Genomic DNA, 18,249 nt, shown 5'->3' with positions numbered 1-18,249 from the left:
AAAAAGGTTTGGGTGAGGGGAATGGGGATATTATTAAAAAGATACAAAAATTTAGGAAGTACTATAATTTTTATAATGGCTATTCTGGCTGCCATGGAGAGCGGAAGCCGCAGCCACCCGTCCACCTGTGCCTCAAGCTTCGCAACCGCGTGGCCATAGTTGAGGCGGATAATTTCGTCCGTGCTCAGGTGTATATGTATGCCCAAATATCGTACCGAGTCGGAGCACCACTCCAACGGAAACTCACACCGCCAAGGGGAGGTGCCGCTAGTCAACGGGAAAATTATAGACTTATGCCAGTTTATGCCCAACCCCGAATGGCGACCAAAGCGAAGGATTTCCTGTATCAGGGGAGCAAGGTTTACCTGTGGCTCTCTGACATACAGTATGGTGTCGTCCGCATAGAGGGAGACCAACAGGGGACCCGTCCGGAACTGGAGACCCCTGTGGAGATGTCGTTCCTGAAAGTGCCTGATTAAAGGGTCCATGGCTAGTATGAACAACAGCGGCGAAAGTGGACAGCCCTGTCGCGTGCCGCGGGTCAGAGTGAATGGGCGGGACAGTGTACCATTAATACACAGGCGTGCAGTGGGACGACTATAGAGGAGCCGCGTGGTGGCGATGAAGCCCGCTGGCATGCCCATTCGATGCATTACGGAAAGAAAAAAAAGCCATTCGAAAGCTTTTTCGGTGTCGAGGAGAATCGCCGCCGCGGGTGTGTCCGGATTTATTCTATGTAATATTGTGAATAGCGTCCGCAAATTTAATGATGTCGAACGATGGGGTACAAAGCCAGATTGAGCGGGCGCTATGATAAATTCCATCAATTGTGAAAGTCTGTTGGCCACTATTTTGGCAAGGATCTTATAATCGATGTTTAATAGGGAGAGGGGCCTATATGACCCACACAACGCCGGGTCTTTGTTCGGCTTTGGGAGCAGAACTATGACTGCCTCACTAAGGGTAGGCGGGAGGGTCTCCAGCTCCAAGGCCTCCGCATACACCTCAATGAGCTTGGGCGCCAGAAGATCAGAAAAGGCCTTGTCAAAATCCCCGGAGAAACCATCGAGGCCCGGGGCTGAGGAGCTCCGAAGCACCTTAATCGCTCCTCGAACCTCAGTTACCGTTATGGGCTCCGCCATGAATTCCTGCATTCCCTTGTCAAGGAAGACTAGCGCGATTTCCGATAAGTAGGCCTCCCGGGAAGCCGAGGCATCGCCCTGCTTGGTCGTGTATAAAGCCGAGAAGTAGGCCAGGAATTCGTCCCGAATCTCGGCAGGCGTCGTGCAGAGTGTGCCGTCCTCGCCCCTAACCTCGGCTATAAAGGACTTATTATACGACGGTCGCAGAGCCTGCGCCAACGTGCGCCCCGGTCTGTCCCCCTCACCGTATCTGCGAGCGGTATGGTATTTTCCTAGATACAGGATCTCCCTGTCAGTGGCCTCCCGGTAATCGGCCAGGAGGCGCAGATGCCTAGTAAACACATCGTCAGACGGAGCCCACCGCGCTTCAGCGTCAATCGAGTCTAGCTGAACCTCTAGCTGAGCGATTGTCGTGCGCAACGCCTTTAGGACCCCAGCATGTTTAGCTATGCAAATCCCCCTAATGTATGCCTTAAACCCCTCCCAGAGCACGGCCCAAGAGTCCACCGAGCCAGTGTTAATCGTGAAGTAGTCTTCAATCACCTCGGAAACCTCGTGGACGAAGAGGTTGTCTAAAAGCGCTCTCCTGGGGAATCGCCACTGCCGCTCAAAACCTTCGGGCCATGGAACGTCCAAACACAGGAAAACCGGAGAATGATCGGAGTATGTTCTAAGGAAAGTCTTCAGTGTACGAAACCAGGGGGACAGGCCCGAGGAAAGGAGCCAGTAGTCAATCCTGGTCCAAGTGTTGTGTTGACCCGAGAAGTGAGTGTAATCAGTGGTGCCTGGGTTGCGCCTGCGCCAAATGTCAGTCAGGGAAAATTGGTGGCAGAGGTCTAAGAGTGCGCGCCGCGCCCTGGGCTTAGAGTCAGTGGCCCCTGAGGTACTGTCCAACCCCACATCAAGCAATAGGTTGAAATCGCCGCTAATTAGGAGTCTGGCCGGTTCAAGGGTTGCGAGCTGGGCGGCAAGCGCGTGGAAAAAATCCAGGGAATCAGTGTTAGGAGCATACACACAAACAAGAATGATCACATGACCCATCAACACCGCTCTCACTATGCAGTAGCATCCCTCTCTGTCCCCTAGAAACTGCTGGCAATGAAACGGGACTCTCTTACGAATCAACACTGCAGCACCTCTAGCATAATTACTGAAATTGGAAAAGTACCTGTGTGTACCCCAGGACGCCGCAAAGCGGGCGTTGGTTGAGGAGTGCAAGTGTGTTTCTTGAATAAAAGCAATGTCCACCCGGTGCCGATTCAAATAATGTATCACCTGTTTGCATTTACGCTGGTTATTCAGGCCCCTGACGTTCCAAGACATTAACGATAGGTTGATGGGAGTTTCATTCAAGCCTATTTGAGCCATCAAAACCACCGAGCAAGCAGTGGGAAACAGAAATCAGTCGTATCATCATATAACAGCAAGTTCAACACACACCAATCAATGTTAATGAGATCAAAATAACCTACCCCTACCCCCCACCCCCCACCCAGCCAGATCACGCAAACGTGAGGCGAACCCAGACGTGTGAACAAAAAGAAAAGCTCCAAACAGCATCGCCAAGTGCAAGCAAACAGTAACAAGCGGAGCATCATAACCAAAAGTCGTCCCAGCGGTTTCCACCAAAGGGGGGTGACAACGACCCGACATCAACCCAGCACTGCAGAACAGTTATACAAAAAGTGTTCCATAGTCCCCATGTAGCAAGAGTTTAGAAGGAACGAAGCTTGGACGTAGGCGCTATCTCACCCATCCCCGGAGCCTGCAAACAAGTCCTGGCTGACCGCTGAACCACTGTGTGGGGGAGACTGCCCACTCCCATCCCCCCTGGGAGGGCTTTTGTGTGGCTTGTACATGCGGCAGAATTCCTGCACCTCAGTAGGATTGTCAAAGAGCCTAACCCGGCCGTCAATCTCAACCCTCAGCCGGGCCGGGTAGAGCATGCCATATTTTAAACCAAGATTGCGGAGCGCAGCCTTCGCCCCCACGTACTTCCGTCGGGCCTCCTGGACCATCGCGGTGAAATCAGGGTAGAACGAGAGTCTCGAGCCCTGCCAGGTTATATCTCCTTTCTCTCTAGCCAGACGCAGGGCCGTGTCACGGTCCCGGAAGTTCATGATGCGGGCTATCAGCGGGCGAGGCGGGAGCCCCGGATTAGGCCTCGGTCCCAGGGAGCGGTGCGCCCTCTCAACCACAAAGCCCGGCATGAAGGAGTCTCTCCCAAAAATGTCTGACAACAGTTTTTCCACAAATACGTCCAGTCGGCCCGTAGCCGTGGACTCCGGGACCCCAGTAATTCGCACGTTGTTGCGCCGACTGCGCGATTCCAAGTCCTCGTTCTTGATGGCTACTTCTTTCAAGATGCGTTACATTCTATCTATGCGCTTGGTTTCTTGCACAGCGCTATCCTCTATGGCTGAGATCCTGGCCTCAGCCTCAACCAAACGCTTGTCATGGGCCTGGATCTTGGCCCCCATTGTTTCCAGCGTTTTATCTAGAGCGTCAAAGCGACCATCAATGGACTTGAACCCAGCTCTCATCTCCTGCAACCAGTCTGGGGATGGAGCACGAGCCGCCGGCCTGCCGGCCGCGCCCTCAGCCGGAGCCGTCATGTCGGGGCGCCTCTCCGCCGGTTGCTCAGTGCGCTTTTCAAAGGTCAGCGTTTTCTGCTTCGGGTCCTTGCGACCCATGCCCCCAAACGACCGACTCGAAACCAGCCAGCTCCCCTCAGGTCAAAGGTGGCCCAAAGTCGGTGCAGCGTCAGCTCAGCGAGGCGGCCCAATCCACAACCGCCCGGCGAAGCTCTTCGGACGGCGTAGCCCCCTCAGGGCCGTCGGTCCAGCCCCGACTCTGCAGTATTCCGGGCCAGGGCCGCGGCTTTGTCCAGGCCAAGCCGCACGGCGACACCCCCACGAACTGGACAAGGGAGCGCTTTCACGGAGCTGCAGGACCCCGGCAGGACAGGGGAGCAATCCACAATGTTGCCTCCAGCAGCTGTGGCGCCGCGGCCTCCGCCCGGTGTTGGAGGATTGGGTAAAGGAGGACAGCCAGCCCAGCCCGCGGAACACAGGACACCCTCCGAGAGGGCCCGAAGACAGGGGCAGAAGCAGCCCGGGCGCCCGGCCCAGACCGGAGTCCCCCCCGTCCCCCCCCACCGCTAACTGGCCGTCCCGCTCCCCCCTCGGCCCCCCGCCCGGGTTAGCAAGGGGCCCAAGGGAGGAAGACGAGCGAGGCCGTGCCCGCAGCGCCGGGCCAACGCCGAGCACCCGGCCGGCCCCGAGCCAGCAGCAGCGCAGGGAGCAAGGCAGACCCCCGCCAGACCGCACCCAGGAGCTCAAAACCCCCTCGTAGCCCCCCCAAGGTACTTGTCTCCAAACCGGCCGCCGCCGCTCCTAACGCCGCTCCCGATCGCCGCTCCAGGCCGCCATCTTGGGGCCTCAGGCCGCCGGGTCCAATCCCTCCGCCGGCCGCAGTCGAGCCATTCGGCGCCCCATCGTCCTCGCGTCGTGCTCCGGGGGGTCAGGAGGAGTAATGGCAGCGTTCGTCGTCCAGCGCCCGAGTCAGCAGGCTGGGGACATCCGTGTATGCGCCGGGCCGATGGCGGAGCTTCAACGTCGCGCGGCCCTCTCAGCCCGCGGCTTGGCCACACCCCCCAGACCTACCCACCTTCAAGAGAAACTGAACCCACTTCCCTGCCCTTCTCTGATAGTCACTGTTACATGACTGCTGAGCCAGGAACTGCCACGCTTGCTTGTGCAGCTCCCACTTTAACTGCCATTGAGAGACAGCAGCAGCCTGGTACAATGGGTGCATACTGTGGGTTCTATGATATGACATCAAATAGAACTGCATTGAGCTACCACTACATAGAAGAAACCACACCAAACATCTGCTACATCAGCCAGATATGTTATGTCACTCACATTTGTATAGTGCCAGCCACTATTTCTATGACACTTCAGTTCATTCTCTACCTGGGCACCCTTTCTTGCATAACTGAGAAGTCAGTTTTTATCTGACGTTTGTTGGTGTTTAATAGTGTAAGATTAGTGGACAGTATGATCAGTGTTTGGTTTAGAAATGGCATGTGGATTAGTGTGAGGATAAATTATGTTTGATCCTGGTGTCACTGTAGGTTTTTATGTGCATCTGTGGGGGCACCTAAAGATTCTTGGGATTTTACAGCATTGGGCACTTGATTATCTATTGCTTGGCCAGTGTGAGGCTTTCTCTAACAATTTAGCACACACCCGTTAATTATGATGTAGTCTGTGCACATAAGGGGGTGGTGTGCTAGTCTTAGATGTTAGCTGAGTGTTTCTATGGTCGGTGTTACCACATTCTGTGTTACACTGCTGTTGATTTGGCAGTGTTGTTGACATCTATGTGCACTGATGTTCTGAAGTGTGTATGATATGTTAGTGGTTTTTTTCTCCTAAATCCTACCCCTGATCTTTGCCCTAAACTTAATCCTAACATTAACCCTAACCATTACACTTTTACTCATCCTAACATTGTGACCCGCCCCTAATCCTAAGCCTATATTCTTATTCTGCATTGAAACTACTACATTTGACACTGAGCTTTCCTTGAGATTTTCAGTCAACCAATGCAAGGCCTCAGGCCATCTGCAGCTGGCACTGTGCGCTGTGACCCTAAAGCAGAGCACCATCGGTCTAGCTGTCGGGCGGTTCCCAGCTTGTAGGCGAAGGCTCTTCCCCTCTGTGGCACGCCAAGCACATTGTTGCAGTCTGGGAATCAGTCTCTGTCATTTGGTTGCACACCCACCTAGTGCCTCGACGTGCTGGCTGTCACCCTATGGGACACTGTTCTGTTCCGCAGGCTAGCAGTGAGAAATGTTACCCTGGGGCGGACAAAGGTCCATACAGCAGCTTAGAGATACAAGGCGCTTCCATGCTGCAGCCTACCACGCGCTCTGGTCCAGCCTGGAGGTGCTCCCTATTGGTTTGTATGTTTTTCTCATCCATTGTCTTATGAGGCTCTTGAATACCCCACCATCTCTATATTTATCTTTATTATCTTTCTCTCGCTTTCTCTTTTTCTCCCCTTCTCTTCTCCCTCCCTGTCTGTACCATGGTTTTTCTCTATCTCTGTCATCCTGCATCTGATGTCCTCTTTATGTCTGTCCTAAGATGGGATACACCCCTCTGCACCAGGCCGCACAACAAGGACACACCGATGTGATCACTCTTCTGCTGAGGCATGGAGCCAATCCAAACGAGATCAGTTCGGTGAGTGTGTGATGCTGCCCGTCTTGAACCCCACACCTCTTTGGTTCTCCTCACAACATTCTGTCCACTGGTTCTCATACATTCCCTCCTGATCCCTTTCTCCCTGTTTCTCCTTTCTGCCTTCCACCACTTTAATCTCTCTCATGGAGCCTCTTTCCTTGCCCCTCCCTGGTAACTTTACATTTTCTCTTCTCCCCTTAATTTCGCTCTAGAATGTAGTTAGCTTTCTGCCCCTTCCTTCGCCCGCAACCTCATCTGCCTCTGTCTCTCCTATGTTCTCCCTCAGGAAGGTGACTGGCCTCTCACTGGTTCACCTCCCCTGTTCTCTGTCGCTCCTATTTCTCTTTGTTCACAGACTCCCTTCCTCTGTCTCCTCTATAGAATGGTACCACTGCATTGGCAATTGCCAAGCGACTTGGCTACATTTCAGTGACAGATGTGCTGAAGATCGTCACAGAGGAGTCCCATGTTGTGGTAAGTGGTGCTGTGATCTAGCAGCTCTTGCATTGGGTGTGGAGTTGTACATGTGCCCCTATATACACAGCACTCACATCAGACACACAATACACACACACACACACACACACAGTACACACACAATAAACACACACATACTCTTTCTCCATGCCTCATGCAAACAATGCAAATTCACTAGACATGTACGTGTGACAATTTTCTTTCACTCAGCCAGACACACAGACCACACAAACAAGCCACTCTCTCATACACACACACACCCTTCTATTTATCTTTTAACTTTTTCCTTGCAGAGACAGGAATCTTATCTTAGTCTGTAGTAACCATTCACAGCTCCTGCAGATATCTCTGTATCCTCACTGAATGTTAATAAATGACTACAGTAGATTGGCTCCTCTGCTAATCTGAATGGTGAAATTATGGATTACACTTCTTTTTACATATAAATACAATGAAGTCCTCAGATTTATCATTTTTACTGCAACTGCATCTATACGTCTTAAATTTTGCGTTTACAATTTGTAAAATGTTAACAACTGAATTTTGATTCCGATGAACATTTCTCACTGAAAAACTTTTGTACATTTTAATATTACATGTAGAAGAAACTACAAGTAGAATTTGTGTGGCAATCCAGGCATTCACTTCTTATGCATTGTTTATATTAATTCTCAATGACAGCACTGTATAGAAAATTATATAAAGCAACACTTAAAGACAATATTTAATAGAAGTGAAAAAATTACCAGGGATTTCAGTATTGAATAAAGATGGCAAAGAGAAGGATGTACAATTCTACTAAACCTAAAATGGGTAGAAAACATTTGTTTTGGATGATGGCACTAAAATCTATTGAATGAAATGTCAAGACTGCATAAGGATGACAGAAATCCAGGAGGAGAGGCTATATGACTAAGAGTAATGGACAAGAGAAGGATATGATAGTGACTAGAGGAGAATTGTATGTACTGCACCCATAGATGCACTTGAAAAGCTCTTAGAAAAACAAGAAAACAATAGTGCAAACGCAGGCATTGATGCATCACCACCAGAGAGGAAATAAGACTTAGAGAAGCTACAATAAAATATGTACATCAGAGTTGTGAATCGTTTTGCGTGGGTGAAATTTGAGGGGGATTCCAATGGGAAATGAGATTTGTTTTAGCAATACCTGAAAGCAAGATTGCTGCGTTTTGGCGCAAAGACATCAAGAGTATGTAGTTTGAAGCCTTTTACATAAATTATCCCAATTTGGAATGTTCTTTATTTTATGAGGTTTCACTCACATAGCCTTATCTTTACCCCTTTTCCTTCCTCACTCTCCATTGTCTCTTCATTTTGTATGTATATTTACTGTGCCTGTCCTCTATGCTATCCATTCTTTTTAGGTTTCTCTTGACAACACAGCTGTCTACCAGAGCTTTTATCAGTATACAAATAAATATATACTAATCTGATAGAGACCTCTAGCTGCAGATTCCTTACCTTTGAATTTCCCAGGCGTCAGGCTGGATTCGTAATCTTTTGCTGAGCAATACCCTTGCACGCGATGTTGGGTGGCTCTATTCAGCTCCGTGTGACGTCATTGGTGTCGTCAGCATCGGTTATGATGTCACAGTGCCTGTATAGGCGACACCGAGGAGCGCGGACGTCAGTTCTTTCTGCGCCAGTTAAGCACCGTTCCGGGAAGAGCTACCCTTCTGCTGCTTTTTGGCAGGTTTTTTCTCGACTTTTGTTGACATTTTGGATATTTTCCGACTTAATGTGTGAGGGATGTCTTCAAAGAAGACAGGTTTCAAGCCGTGTGGGCGTTGTTCCCGCATGATGTCAGTTACCAATCCCTATCGCGTATGTCTTTGGTATCTGTAGTGCGACCACGATACAAAGTCATGTTCGGACTGTCGGGCAATGGCTCCGAAGACCTTGAGGGAGCGAGGGATGAAGTTGCGCACGGCCCGGCAGTCGACACCGTCCAGCAAGACTCCTAGGAGGTCACAGCTCCAATCGAAGAAGAGGAGGGAGCGGGACCTCTTTCTTCCATTCGTGGTCCTCAGGACACTCGGGTAAGAGGCAGAAGAGGAAGAAGTCCATGCGGACTTCGCCTTCACCTCAAGTGGCGTCTATCGTTGAGAGAAGTAAGGCGCACCGACGCTCTAGGCACGGTTCCACGGATCCACAGTCTAATTTGACTTCTTGTCCCCCCCCCCCCCCTTTCCGGGAGCTGGAGCGACTCCCTCTCAAATAAAAGAGTTTTACGAGGCCATGCGCCGTGTATTTGAGCGGAACAACCCCGCTGGTGAACCTTTGGGTCCCACGGGGTCAGAAGGGGCCCCATTGGGTTTGAGGCCGCCGGCTCCAACCACAACACCAGTCAACGATGCCTGTCGGGGCACAAGCCCCATCCTCATTCCCGATGCCACGGAGCAGAAACGACGAAGATCAACGCCGATTCCGACATCAACAGAACCCAGATGTTCTATGTTGTCGACTGAGCACTTTGAAGATGTGCTAGGCTCAGGAGAGGATTGGGTGGGGTATGGGGACCCTCTTCAAACCCAAGAAGTCCCTGAGGAGAATTTGGACTGGTATGGGTAACTTGGGGAGGCTAGTGGACTGGATACTTTCCCAGATACTGGCATGCTCTCTCCGCCAACAGTGGCTATGGAGGAGGGGGCATCCTGTGCCATGGTGGTGAAGAAGGCAGCCGAGGTCCTCGGACTGGAGCTGCCCTCGGTGCAGGTCAGGACTAATTTCCTAACTGAGGTGCTTCAGCCTGGGGCTTACACTTCCGAACTCCTGTTGCCCTTTAATGAGGCACTTACAAATGTCCTTATAGAGCAATGGTCCGAACCTAGCACAAGGGCTCCTGTGAATAGAACGATTACACGCCGCTATCGCCCACCTCCGGGCGACCCAAAGTTCTTCAGCCAGCTCCCCACCCCAGAGAGTTTGGTGGTGCAGGTCTTTACGTCCCAAGGCACATTCCCTTCCGCTCCTCCGGATAGGGAATCCAAGAGGCTTGATTCATTTGGGAAGATGTTGTTTTCTTCCTCCAGCCTGGCATTGTGAATACCGCGTGCTTATTGGGCTGTTTCTCCCATTCCCTTTGGGAGCCGTTGTGCAAGTGCTGCCACAAGTCCCAAAGGAGGCCCGAGCTGTGTTCTCCCAAGCTGTCAAGGATGGGAGAGATGCAGCAAAATTCACCATACGGTGTGGCCTAGATATGACCGATTCGCTAGGCAGATCGATTTCAACGACTTAAGCGCCACGCCTGGCTTAGGACAACTAGCTTCTCGGGCGATGTCCAAGCCAATTTGATGGACATGCCCTTTGATGGAAACCGCCTTTTTGGGGATAAGGCAGACTCGGCCCTGGTCACGTTCAAGGACTCTCGAGCTTCAGCCAGATCCTTGGGCCTCTCCTCCACCCCCCATGGCCAGTCTTCCTTTTGCTCCTTTTGTGGCAATGGAAGGGGTTTCCATCCGTGTCAGCCCTATCGCAGCCACCGTTCCGCACCGACTGCCCGAGCTGTGCAAGGACGTGGTGCATTCCAATCTCGAAATGGAGGCCAGAAGTCGTTGACCACACTGCCCCCAGCAGCCGCAGCATCCAAGCACTCCTAGACTAATTCTGCAGGACAACACTTCTCCAGTTGGTGGGAGAAGTCGTTATCATCTCCCCCACTAGAGATCCATAACATCGGTGAAGTGGATCTTGCAGATTGTCCGGGAGGGCTATTCTCTACCTTTTCTTTCTTTTCCTCCTCCTATTCTGCCAAATCAAGAGCGGCTGATGGAGGATCATTTAAAGTTACTCTAAGAGGAAGTTACGGCTCTCTTGGCGAAGGGAGCTATAGAAGGGTGCCAGTTTCAGAAGTAGGCAGTGGCTGTTATTCCCGCTACTTTCTGATTCCGAAGAAGAACAAATGGCTACAGCCCATTTTGGATCTTCGGACTGTCAATCTCTTCTTCAAAAAGGAGAAATTCAGAATGCTCACTCTGGCTCAGATCTTGTCTGCCCTGACCAAGAAGACTGGATGGTAGCGTTGGACCTGCAGGTTGCATGTTTCACATTCCCAACCTACCAGGCACAGGCGTTACCTGTGGTTCAAGGTAGGCCATGAGCACTTTCAGTTTACTGTGCTCCCCTTCAACCTTACCAGTGCCCCTCGGGCGTTAACAAAGCTGATGGCTGTGGTCACAGATCATTGCTCAGGTTAGGCGGGTCAGTCGCACTCTACGCATCCTCGCCCCAGTAAGTCGTCTCCCACCATCAAACTACGGTGAACCTCCTGCATTTGCTGGGGTTCCCTATAAATGTGCCGAAGTCACACCTGACTCCTTCTCAGACGCTCCCTTTTATAGGAGCAGTTCTGGACACAGTGCAGTTTGGTGCCTATCCTCCCAAGCAGCGAGTCCAGGATATTCAGGCTATGATTCACATATTTTATCCTCTATCCTGGATTTCAGTGAGACTGACTCTGAGGCTGTTGGGCCCCATGTCCTCCTGCATCCTGTTGGTAAGGCATGCTATGCAGGCTTTGAGTGGGACTTGAAGTTCCAATGGGCACAACAAAAGGGAAATTTCCCCCGACGTGGTTCAGAAACCTGACGGAACTGCAAAAGATCTGCAGTGGTGGTTAACGAGCCGCGATTGGGTGAACGGCAGACTCCTCTCCCTCCCCCAGCCAGAGCTCACAGTTGTGACAGATGCATCGCTTCTGGGATGGGGCGGCGACCTGGGAGAGGTGGAGATCAGGGGACACTGGTCTTCGACTGCACATACATTTGTTGGAGCTCCGAGTAATTTGGTTGGCATTGAAAGCGTTTCTTCCCTCTGTCAAGGGAAAGCTAGTGCAGGTGTTCACCGACAACACCACGGCCATGTGGTACTGCAACAAACAGAGTGGGGTGGGATTGTGGACCCTTTGTCGAGAGGCTCTTCGTCTTTAGACATGGCTGGAACAGCAGGGCATAACCCTGATGCTTCAACACCTGGCAGGTTCTTGGAACGCCAGGGCGGACAAACTCCGTCGTCGATGCCTAGCGGATCATGAATGCAATCTCCAGTCGGAGGTGGCGCAATGTCTTCTTCAGCAGTAGGGAGAAGCTTGGTTAGATTTGTTCGCCTCCAAAGAGAATGCCCAGTGACAGCAGTCCTGAGCACTGGAGTTTCCAAGGCGGCTATCGCTGGGCAACGCTTTCCGTTGCTAGTGGAGCTCAGGCCTGTTGTACGCCTTTCTGCCCATACCACTCCTGAGCAGGGTTCTGAAGAAGATCAGGAGCGACCGGGCCCAAGCCATTCTTGTGTCTCCAGACTGGGCGAGGAGACTCTGGTATCCAGAGCTTCTGAGAATGAGTATCGATCCTCCGATCAGGCTGCCCCTTCGGGAGGATCTTCTGTTGCAGCAGCAGGGTAGGGTTCTTCACCCGAAACTGTCAACTCTGCGCCTCCATGCATGGAGATTCAGCGGCGACAGTTGATAGCTTTTGACCTTCCACACGAAGTCTGTAACGTTATTCTGGCTGCCAGGTGGCCCTCCACTAAGACGGTATACGCCTGCAGTTGGCAGAAGTTTGTATTATCCTTTACAAAAAAGGTCTATTGACCCTCCTTCTGCTTCTCTTTCTACTGTACTTTTATTCATTCTAACCCTTGCCCAGCAGGGCTCTGCCTTGGGAACTCTCAAAGGTTACCTCTCTGCTCTGTTTGCTTTTTTGCGGCTGCCAGACCAGCCCTCTCACTTCAAATCTCCTATTGTAAATAGATTTCTAAATAGCTGAGTTCCGGGTGGACGACCAACTCTTTGTGGGGTACGTGGGAGCAAAGAAGGGAAGTGCACTGTAGAAAAGGAACATCTCTCGCTGGGTCGTTCTCTGCATCAAGATCTGTTATGCCTTGGCAAAGAAGCAGCCCCCTGAAGGATTAAGAACCCATTCTTCCAGAGGAGAGGCTGCGACCACGGCCTTGGCTCGGAGTGTCCCAGTCCAAGACCTCTGTCAGGCAGCGATGTGGGTTTATTTGCACACATTCGCAAAACATTACTGCCTGGATGGTCAGGTGCGCAGAGACGGGCATTTTGCACCTTCAGTGCTGCAAGACTTCTTAGTTTAGGATGTGAGTCCGCAACCCACCACCGGGATGGTATGGCTCGGGTATCTAATTCAGAGGTAAGGAATCTGCAGCTAGAAGTCTCTATCAGATGAACAAGTCACTTACCTTCAGTAAAGCATTATCTGGTAGAGACTCTATCTAGCTGCAGATTCTTTACAGCCCTGCCCATGTCTCCCCACTTTTCAGGCTAATATTGTAGGGTTAGGGATACCTCCCTTTCAGGGTTCTAGTTTTGCACACAACTATGTCAGTTACTTTATGGATCTGCGCTTCTGGCTTGGAAAAAATGACATACTGGTGTCCGCGCACCTGGGTGGCGCCAATATAGGCACCGCGACGTCATAACCGACACTGACAACGCTGATGAAATCACATGGAGCCACCGACATCGCGTGCAAGGGTTATTGCTCAGCAAACGTTTCCGGATCGAGCCTGACGCCTGGGAAATTCAAAGGCAAGGAATCTGCAGCTAGATGGAGTCTCTCCAGATAATGTGTTACCGGAGGTAAGTAACTTATTCTTTGAATCAATTATAATAAAAATATTTCTTACACAGAAAATAAAATTTGCAACTCAAGTTCTGGACTTTAAAAATAATTGATCAACAGTTGATCAAAAAATAAACTTTGGATAACTTTGAGCGACGTCCAACAGCTGAGTACTGAAAAACGTGTTTTTTATCACTCAGATAGCATAGTTTCTGTATGGGAGAGTTTTTCGATTAAAGTATCCGGATCGTGCAACATGTTGCCAGAATAGGGAGCATACAGATGTAGCTGACATTTCCCTATGCCAAGGGACAGGCCCTCTGGGGGAGTCCTTTTACATATCTTGTTATTTTCCAAGCTGCATAGATGTATGATACTACCACCAGAAAGTTATCATTCAAGTCCGATCTGTAGCAACACATTAATGCCTTTCTGCTGTGTTGTATGTTGTTTTTAAGAACAAGGTACATTTTTAATATTTCTGAACATTCAATGATCTTTCAATTAGGGACATAAAATGAGGGACTGTTTCAAAGACGTCCGGTGAGCAACTGCATTGGTTCAAAGTATTAGAAGGAGCCTTTGACAAGGTTTTGGCATGGGTCGGTGCTTGGAGGGTTCCAATTATAAACTTGATTTAGAGATCTCTTTTCCATCAGGAACTAGTACGTTTAGGGATGGCTCGAAACAGGGCTCTGATTTTATATTTCGGATGAATGAAGAGTGCTTTCTTTGGCTTCTTTCTTACTTAATGTAAGAGCCCAGAATTGCATTTTGATCATCTGAGACACTGCTTTTATTATTAGCACAGGGGTGGTCCAAAAGTCCTAACACCCAATTGCAATTAGCATGTTACCTGAACTCAATTACAATTGCAGCATTTGTGGGGTTGCTGGTGGGACCATGATGGATTTCTTGCGAGATGTAGTATATTCTTCTCCCTCCTGGAAGGCAATTTCAAATTATATGTGTGAGAAGTTGGCCTGGTAAATGCTGTTCACTAATTAAAGTGGGCACCTTGTACCAGTCCAAACAACCTTTATGGTGATTAGGTCAAAGACACCCTTTATTGAAAGATAACCTAGTGGTAGCTATGGAGAGCAGCCTTCAGGCTAAGTCTTGAAGTAATGTTAAGCACCTTGTTTTACCAGAATGCAACCTTACAGTATTGGTTAAATGAAAGGGAAACCACACAGTAGTTATAAAAATATGTATTTATTATCTATAACACTCTCTAGTGTCCTCTACACAAGGATAGAACACAAATCAAATAATACAGTTGCAAAGAATCAAGCGTAAGTAGCACAATACACAGTGGGCTCCAGGGGGAGACCAAATCATATCCTAAATTGCAATAAGAACCACGACTCGGGACAAGACCTAGTCTAGAAGGTGTAGAATCGCTGGGACCCCTAGGAACCACCCAAGGGTAGTGAGTAGGGACCCCACGGAGGACGGGTGCAGGGTGAGAACACAACCGCGTGCTCCGTACAATTCAATGGGAAACTCGTGGTTGGAAAATCAGAGATTAAGGACCCTTCCCAACAGATTACGAAGACAACCCTTGGAACTTAAGAGTTTGGAGAGCCGCCCCACCCGTGGATACCTTTGTATCAGAGTTACCTATCCCAGAGGAGCTGGGTGCATAGGTACGAAGTGGCATCGGAAACTCTTGTCGTTTTCTATTGGAGTCGACAAAGAAATGCTGCTGCTGGAAGTATGAAAAGTGTCCCATGGAATCGAAACGTGGATTCTAGATGAGAAGAACCTGAAAGCAGAGGGGACAGAGTCTGGGTCACTTTGAAGTGACCAGGGGCTCGGTAGACAAATGCCCACCGATGTAGGGTGCTTCAGGTGTGTTGACGGTGATCTTGACTCTTCAGCTGCGAGGACCCGGAGACGTCTAGGACAACCAGGAGTGGGAGGCAAGCTGTCCCACGAAGGATGTCGAGTGCTGAGGGGTCGGTGTCCGGCTGGAGCACCAACAAGCCTTGGCAGGCGCAAAACAACATAGATGGTCAAATTTGGTGTCGGTCTGACCCAGCGAGGACCAGGGGACTCACCACAGCAAGGGGAGTCAGGGCAGGCCTGGAGCAACCAGGGGAGCCCAAATGAAGCAAAGTTGACCCTCAAGTGTACCCACAGGCCGAAGGCACAGGAGTCGCAAAGGGACCTCAGGCGGTTTCACAGGATATCAGCTAGCAGGGCACAGAGTGCGAGGATGCCGGAGTCCTTCTCAGAAAAGATGCGCTGGGGTCAGGGCTACAAATGGCCCAATGTATGGAATTGTTACACGACAACAAGCATGTACAGCTGCAAATGGACGCGGTGCACAAGAGTACGGGTATACGGTCCCCACAAGGGATATCCGCCTCAAACTCAGTGAGGGGGCAGCTCAACCTCGCAGACCTTCAGAAACCCACCTCCGGTGTTGCTGGAGCCTTCGGAGTCCGCAGGAGCTCAGGATCAGCAAACAGGTCAGATGCGTTACGTTGCCTGCGTTTGCAGGGGAGTGACTCCTTCACCCCAAGGGAGATTCTTCTGTTTTCTTGGAGGTTCACAGGGTCCAGCACGGAGCCTGTATGGATCACGGACAGTGGCAGGACTGGGGACAGCAAGGGAAGACAAAGTCGAGCCCAAGGGAGGTCCAGCGAAGTCCAGCGTGTCCAGACGGTCCAAGTGTAGTGGTATCTTCTTGCAGAATCTTGTCCACGTAAAATCTAATGTATTGTAGCCAGGTAACCCATTTTATACCCACGGGAAAGGGTTGGACAGATTCTAGGGACCCTCCCAGGGAAGGGACAGGACAGAGGGGTGGCTACACCCATGTCCTTTGTCCAGTTTCACGCCAGAGCAGGAGCAAATGGCTCCCAGAACTGGTTTGAGCTGGATTATGCACATTGCACAGGGACACCAAATGTGCCCCTCGTGCAGACTTTCTGGCACTGAGACAGTGCACCCACCCAGCCCCAATACACTAAATCCTGTCTGGGAGGTGGTCACATCTCCCCGTGACAGGATACGTATTGTGCTGCCTACCCCTGCTCAAGCTTGGCTCAGCAGCAGAAGGGCAGACTCGTGTCTGTGGCCGGCAGCATCCATTTTGTGCTGTAAGGCTTGAGAAAGTTGGTACCGGTAGACTTAGGTACCCCCAGAACCTCGGTTCTGAGGGGAGGAATCATACCTCCCACACCAGTTACTGGTGTGGAGGTATGATTCCAAGGTGTTTGACACCAAACATAACATACTTCGTTGCAGTCGTTTTCGAGATAGCATTTACCACGAGGTTAAAATGCACCTCTACCTATATGTCTGGCAGTATCACGTACAGCCCGGGAGAATGGTCTCCGAAGACTGCAGAGGGGCCCTGCTCCTGCAGGAGCACCCTCTCACGTAAAACCCAGCACTCTGCCTTCAGTATTGTTAAGGCCTGCTATAGGAGTGACTTATAAGGTTTTAGGTGTAGTGATATATATATAGATATAGTGAACCTATATCTCTCGTAAGTGGTGCAAGCACCAGCTTATACAGACTGCAGTAGCAGACCTAGGGTTCCATTTTACATTACCTCTCAGGGGTGGCATAATAACATGCTTCAGCCCATGGGAGGCCTCTGAGGTACCTATACCCTGGGTACATGTGTACCATATACTAGGGACTGATAAGGGTAAGCCAGTATCCAATCTGGAGTTGTACCAAAGTACATATATATCAATTTAAGGGAGAAAGCAGATAGGCTGGGGTCCTGAATAGCAGGATCCCAGCCAGACTAGTCAAAACAGTGGGAGCAAAAAGTGGGGGTAACCATAAGAAGCAGATCCTACTTTCCTACAATATGGATCTCTGTAACCTGTTAACACTCTTTTGACTTCCATATGGATTGTACACGATTTATCACACAGAAGGCCTGAGTTGGTGCTGACGAATTAAATATGTACTTCACTTGGCAGCCTCTGTGGGATATCTGCTCTTTGGAGTTTGGCTTTGCCAAGTTCTTTAGCAAGTGGAGGTGCTATTGAGTCGTTTTCTTTGTATCCTTGCAATATTTGCATCATAGTAGACCATTTTAATTTTTCCACTTCTGGTCGATCCCCTTCTTGTCTGCTTCTGGGCCGGCTTTTTGTTATGTTATGTGGAATTGTGTAGTGCACTATCACTGCAAGGGTATCCTAGCAATATTAGTGTTTACGCTAGGTAGAGGCCTACAGGTTTTCCATATATGGAAATTTGGCTTTTGGTTATTGCTGAAGTTCGTGAGCTGTTTGCTACCTTGATGCTGGGGGAAGGAGCACACTCAGGAGCTATTTATCTGAGGTTACAGTTTGGGGGGCTCAGCTCACCTGGTGTACTCTGTGGGCTACCCTTTTTTTGCTAGTTTCCTCTTGCAGTCCACTAGAATAGAGTTCATTACTTCTGGTGCCTAAGACTTTTTTTATGATAGGTGAGAGGATACGTATCTATTTTGTTCTGTTGGTAGTCTACGTTCATTTTTGATGTCTTCTTTTATGTCTGTATGTCTTCTACCATTGGGACCTTTCTTTTATCAGTGTTGACTATGGACTTTGAAGATTTTCATAACACTACATATTGAGCGCCCAATTAGAAAGAAATCAGAAATATTATGTTTAACCTTTGCTGTTCAACTTCATGCATACTGTATAAAGATGTGTAAGATTACACAATGCCAATAAAAGACATATTAAAAAAAGGATAATGCTCCTGCTTTGATGTCAAGTGTTCTGAACATAGCTTTCATGATTCCCAGAATTGGTT

General features: G+C 49.9%; 1 protein-coding gene across 5 annotated transcripts in view; it reads left to right on the top strand.

Moving 5' to 3' along the window:
* The window catches only part of ANK1 (ankyrin 1), an 826,509-nt gene that overhangs the window by 452,975 nt on the left and 355,285 nt on the right, over nt 1–18,249 (top strand). For all 5 annotated transcript variants that reach the window (XM_085634053.1, XM_085634051.1, XM_085634052.1 and 2 more), the window contains exons 20-21: nt 6,299–6,397; nt 6,779–6,871. In XM_085634053.1, the coding sequence (XP_085490179.1) occupies nt 6,299–6,397; nt 6,779–6,871 (192 nt within the window). The remainder of the gene's footprint in view (nt 1–6,298; nt 6,398–6,778; nt 6,872–18,249) is intronic.

The sequence above is a fragment of the Triturus cristatus genome, chromosome 11, assembly GCF_964204655.1.
Source record: "Triturus cristatus chromosome 11, aTriCri1.1, whole genome shotgun sequence".
Taxonomy (NCBI): domain Eukaryota; kingdom Metazoa; phylum Chordata; class Amphibia; order Caudata; family Salamandridae; genus Triturus; species Triturus cristatus.
Note: the sequence above shows the minus strand (reverse complement) of the source record. Positions and strands in the feature narration are given on the sequence as shown.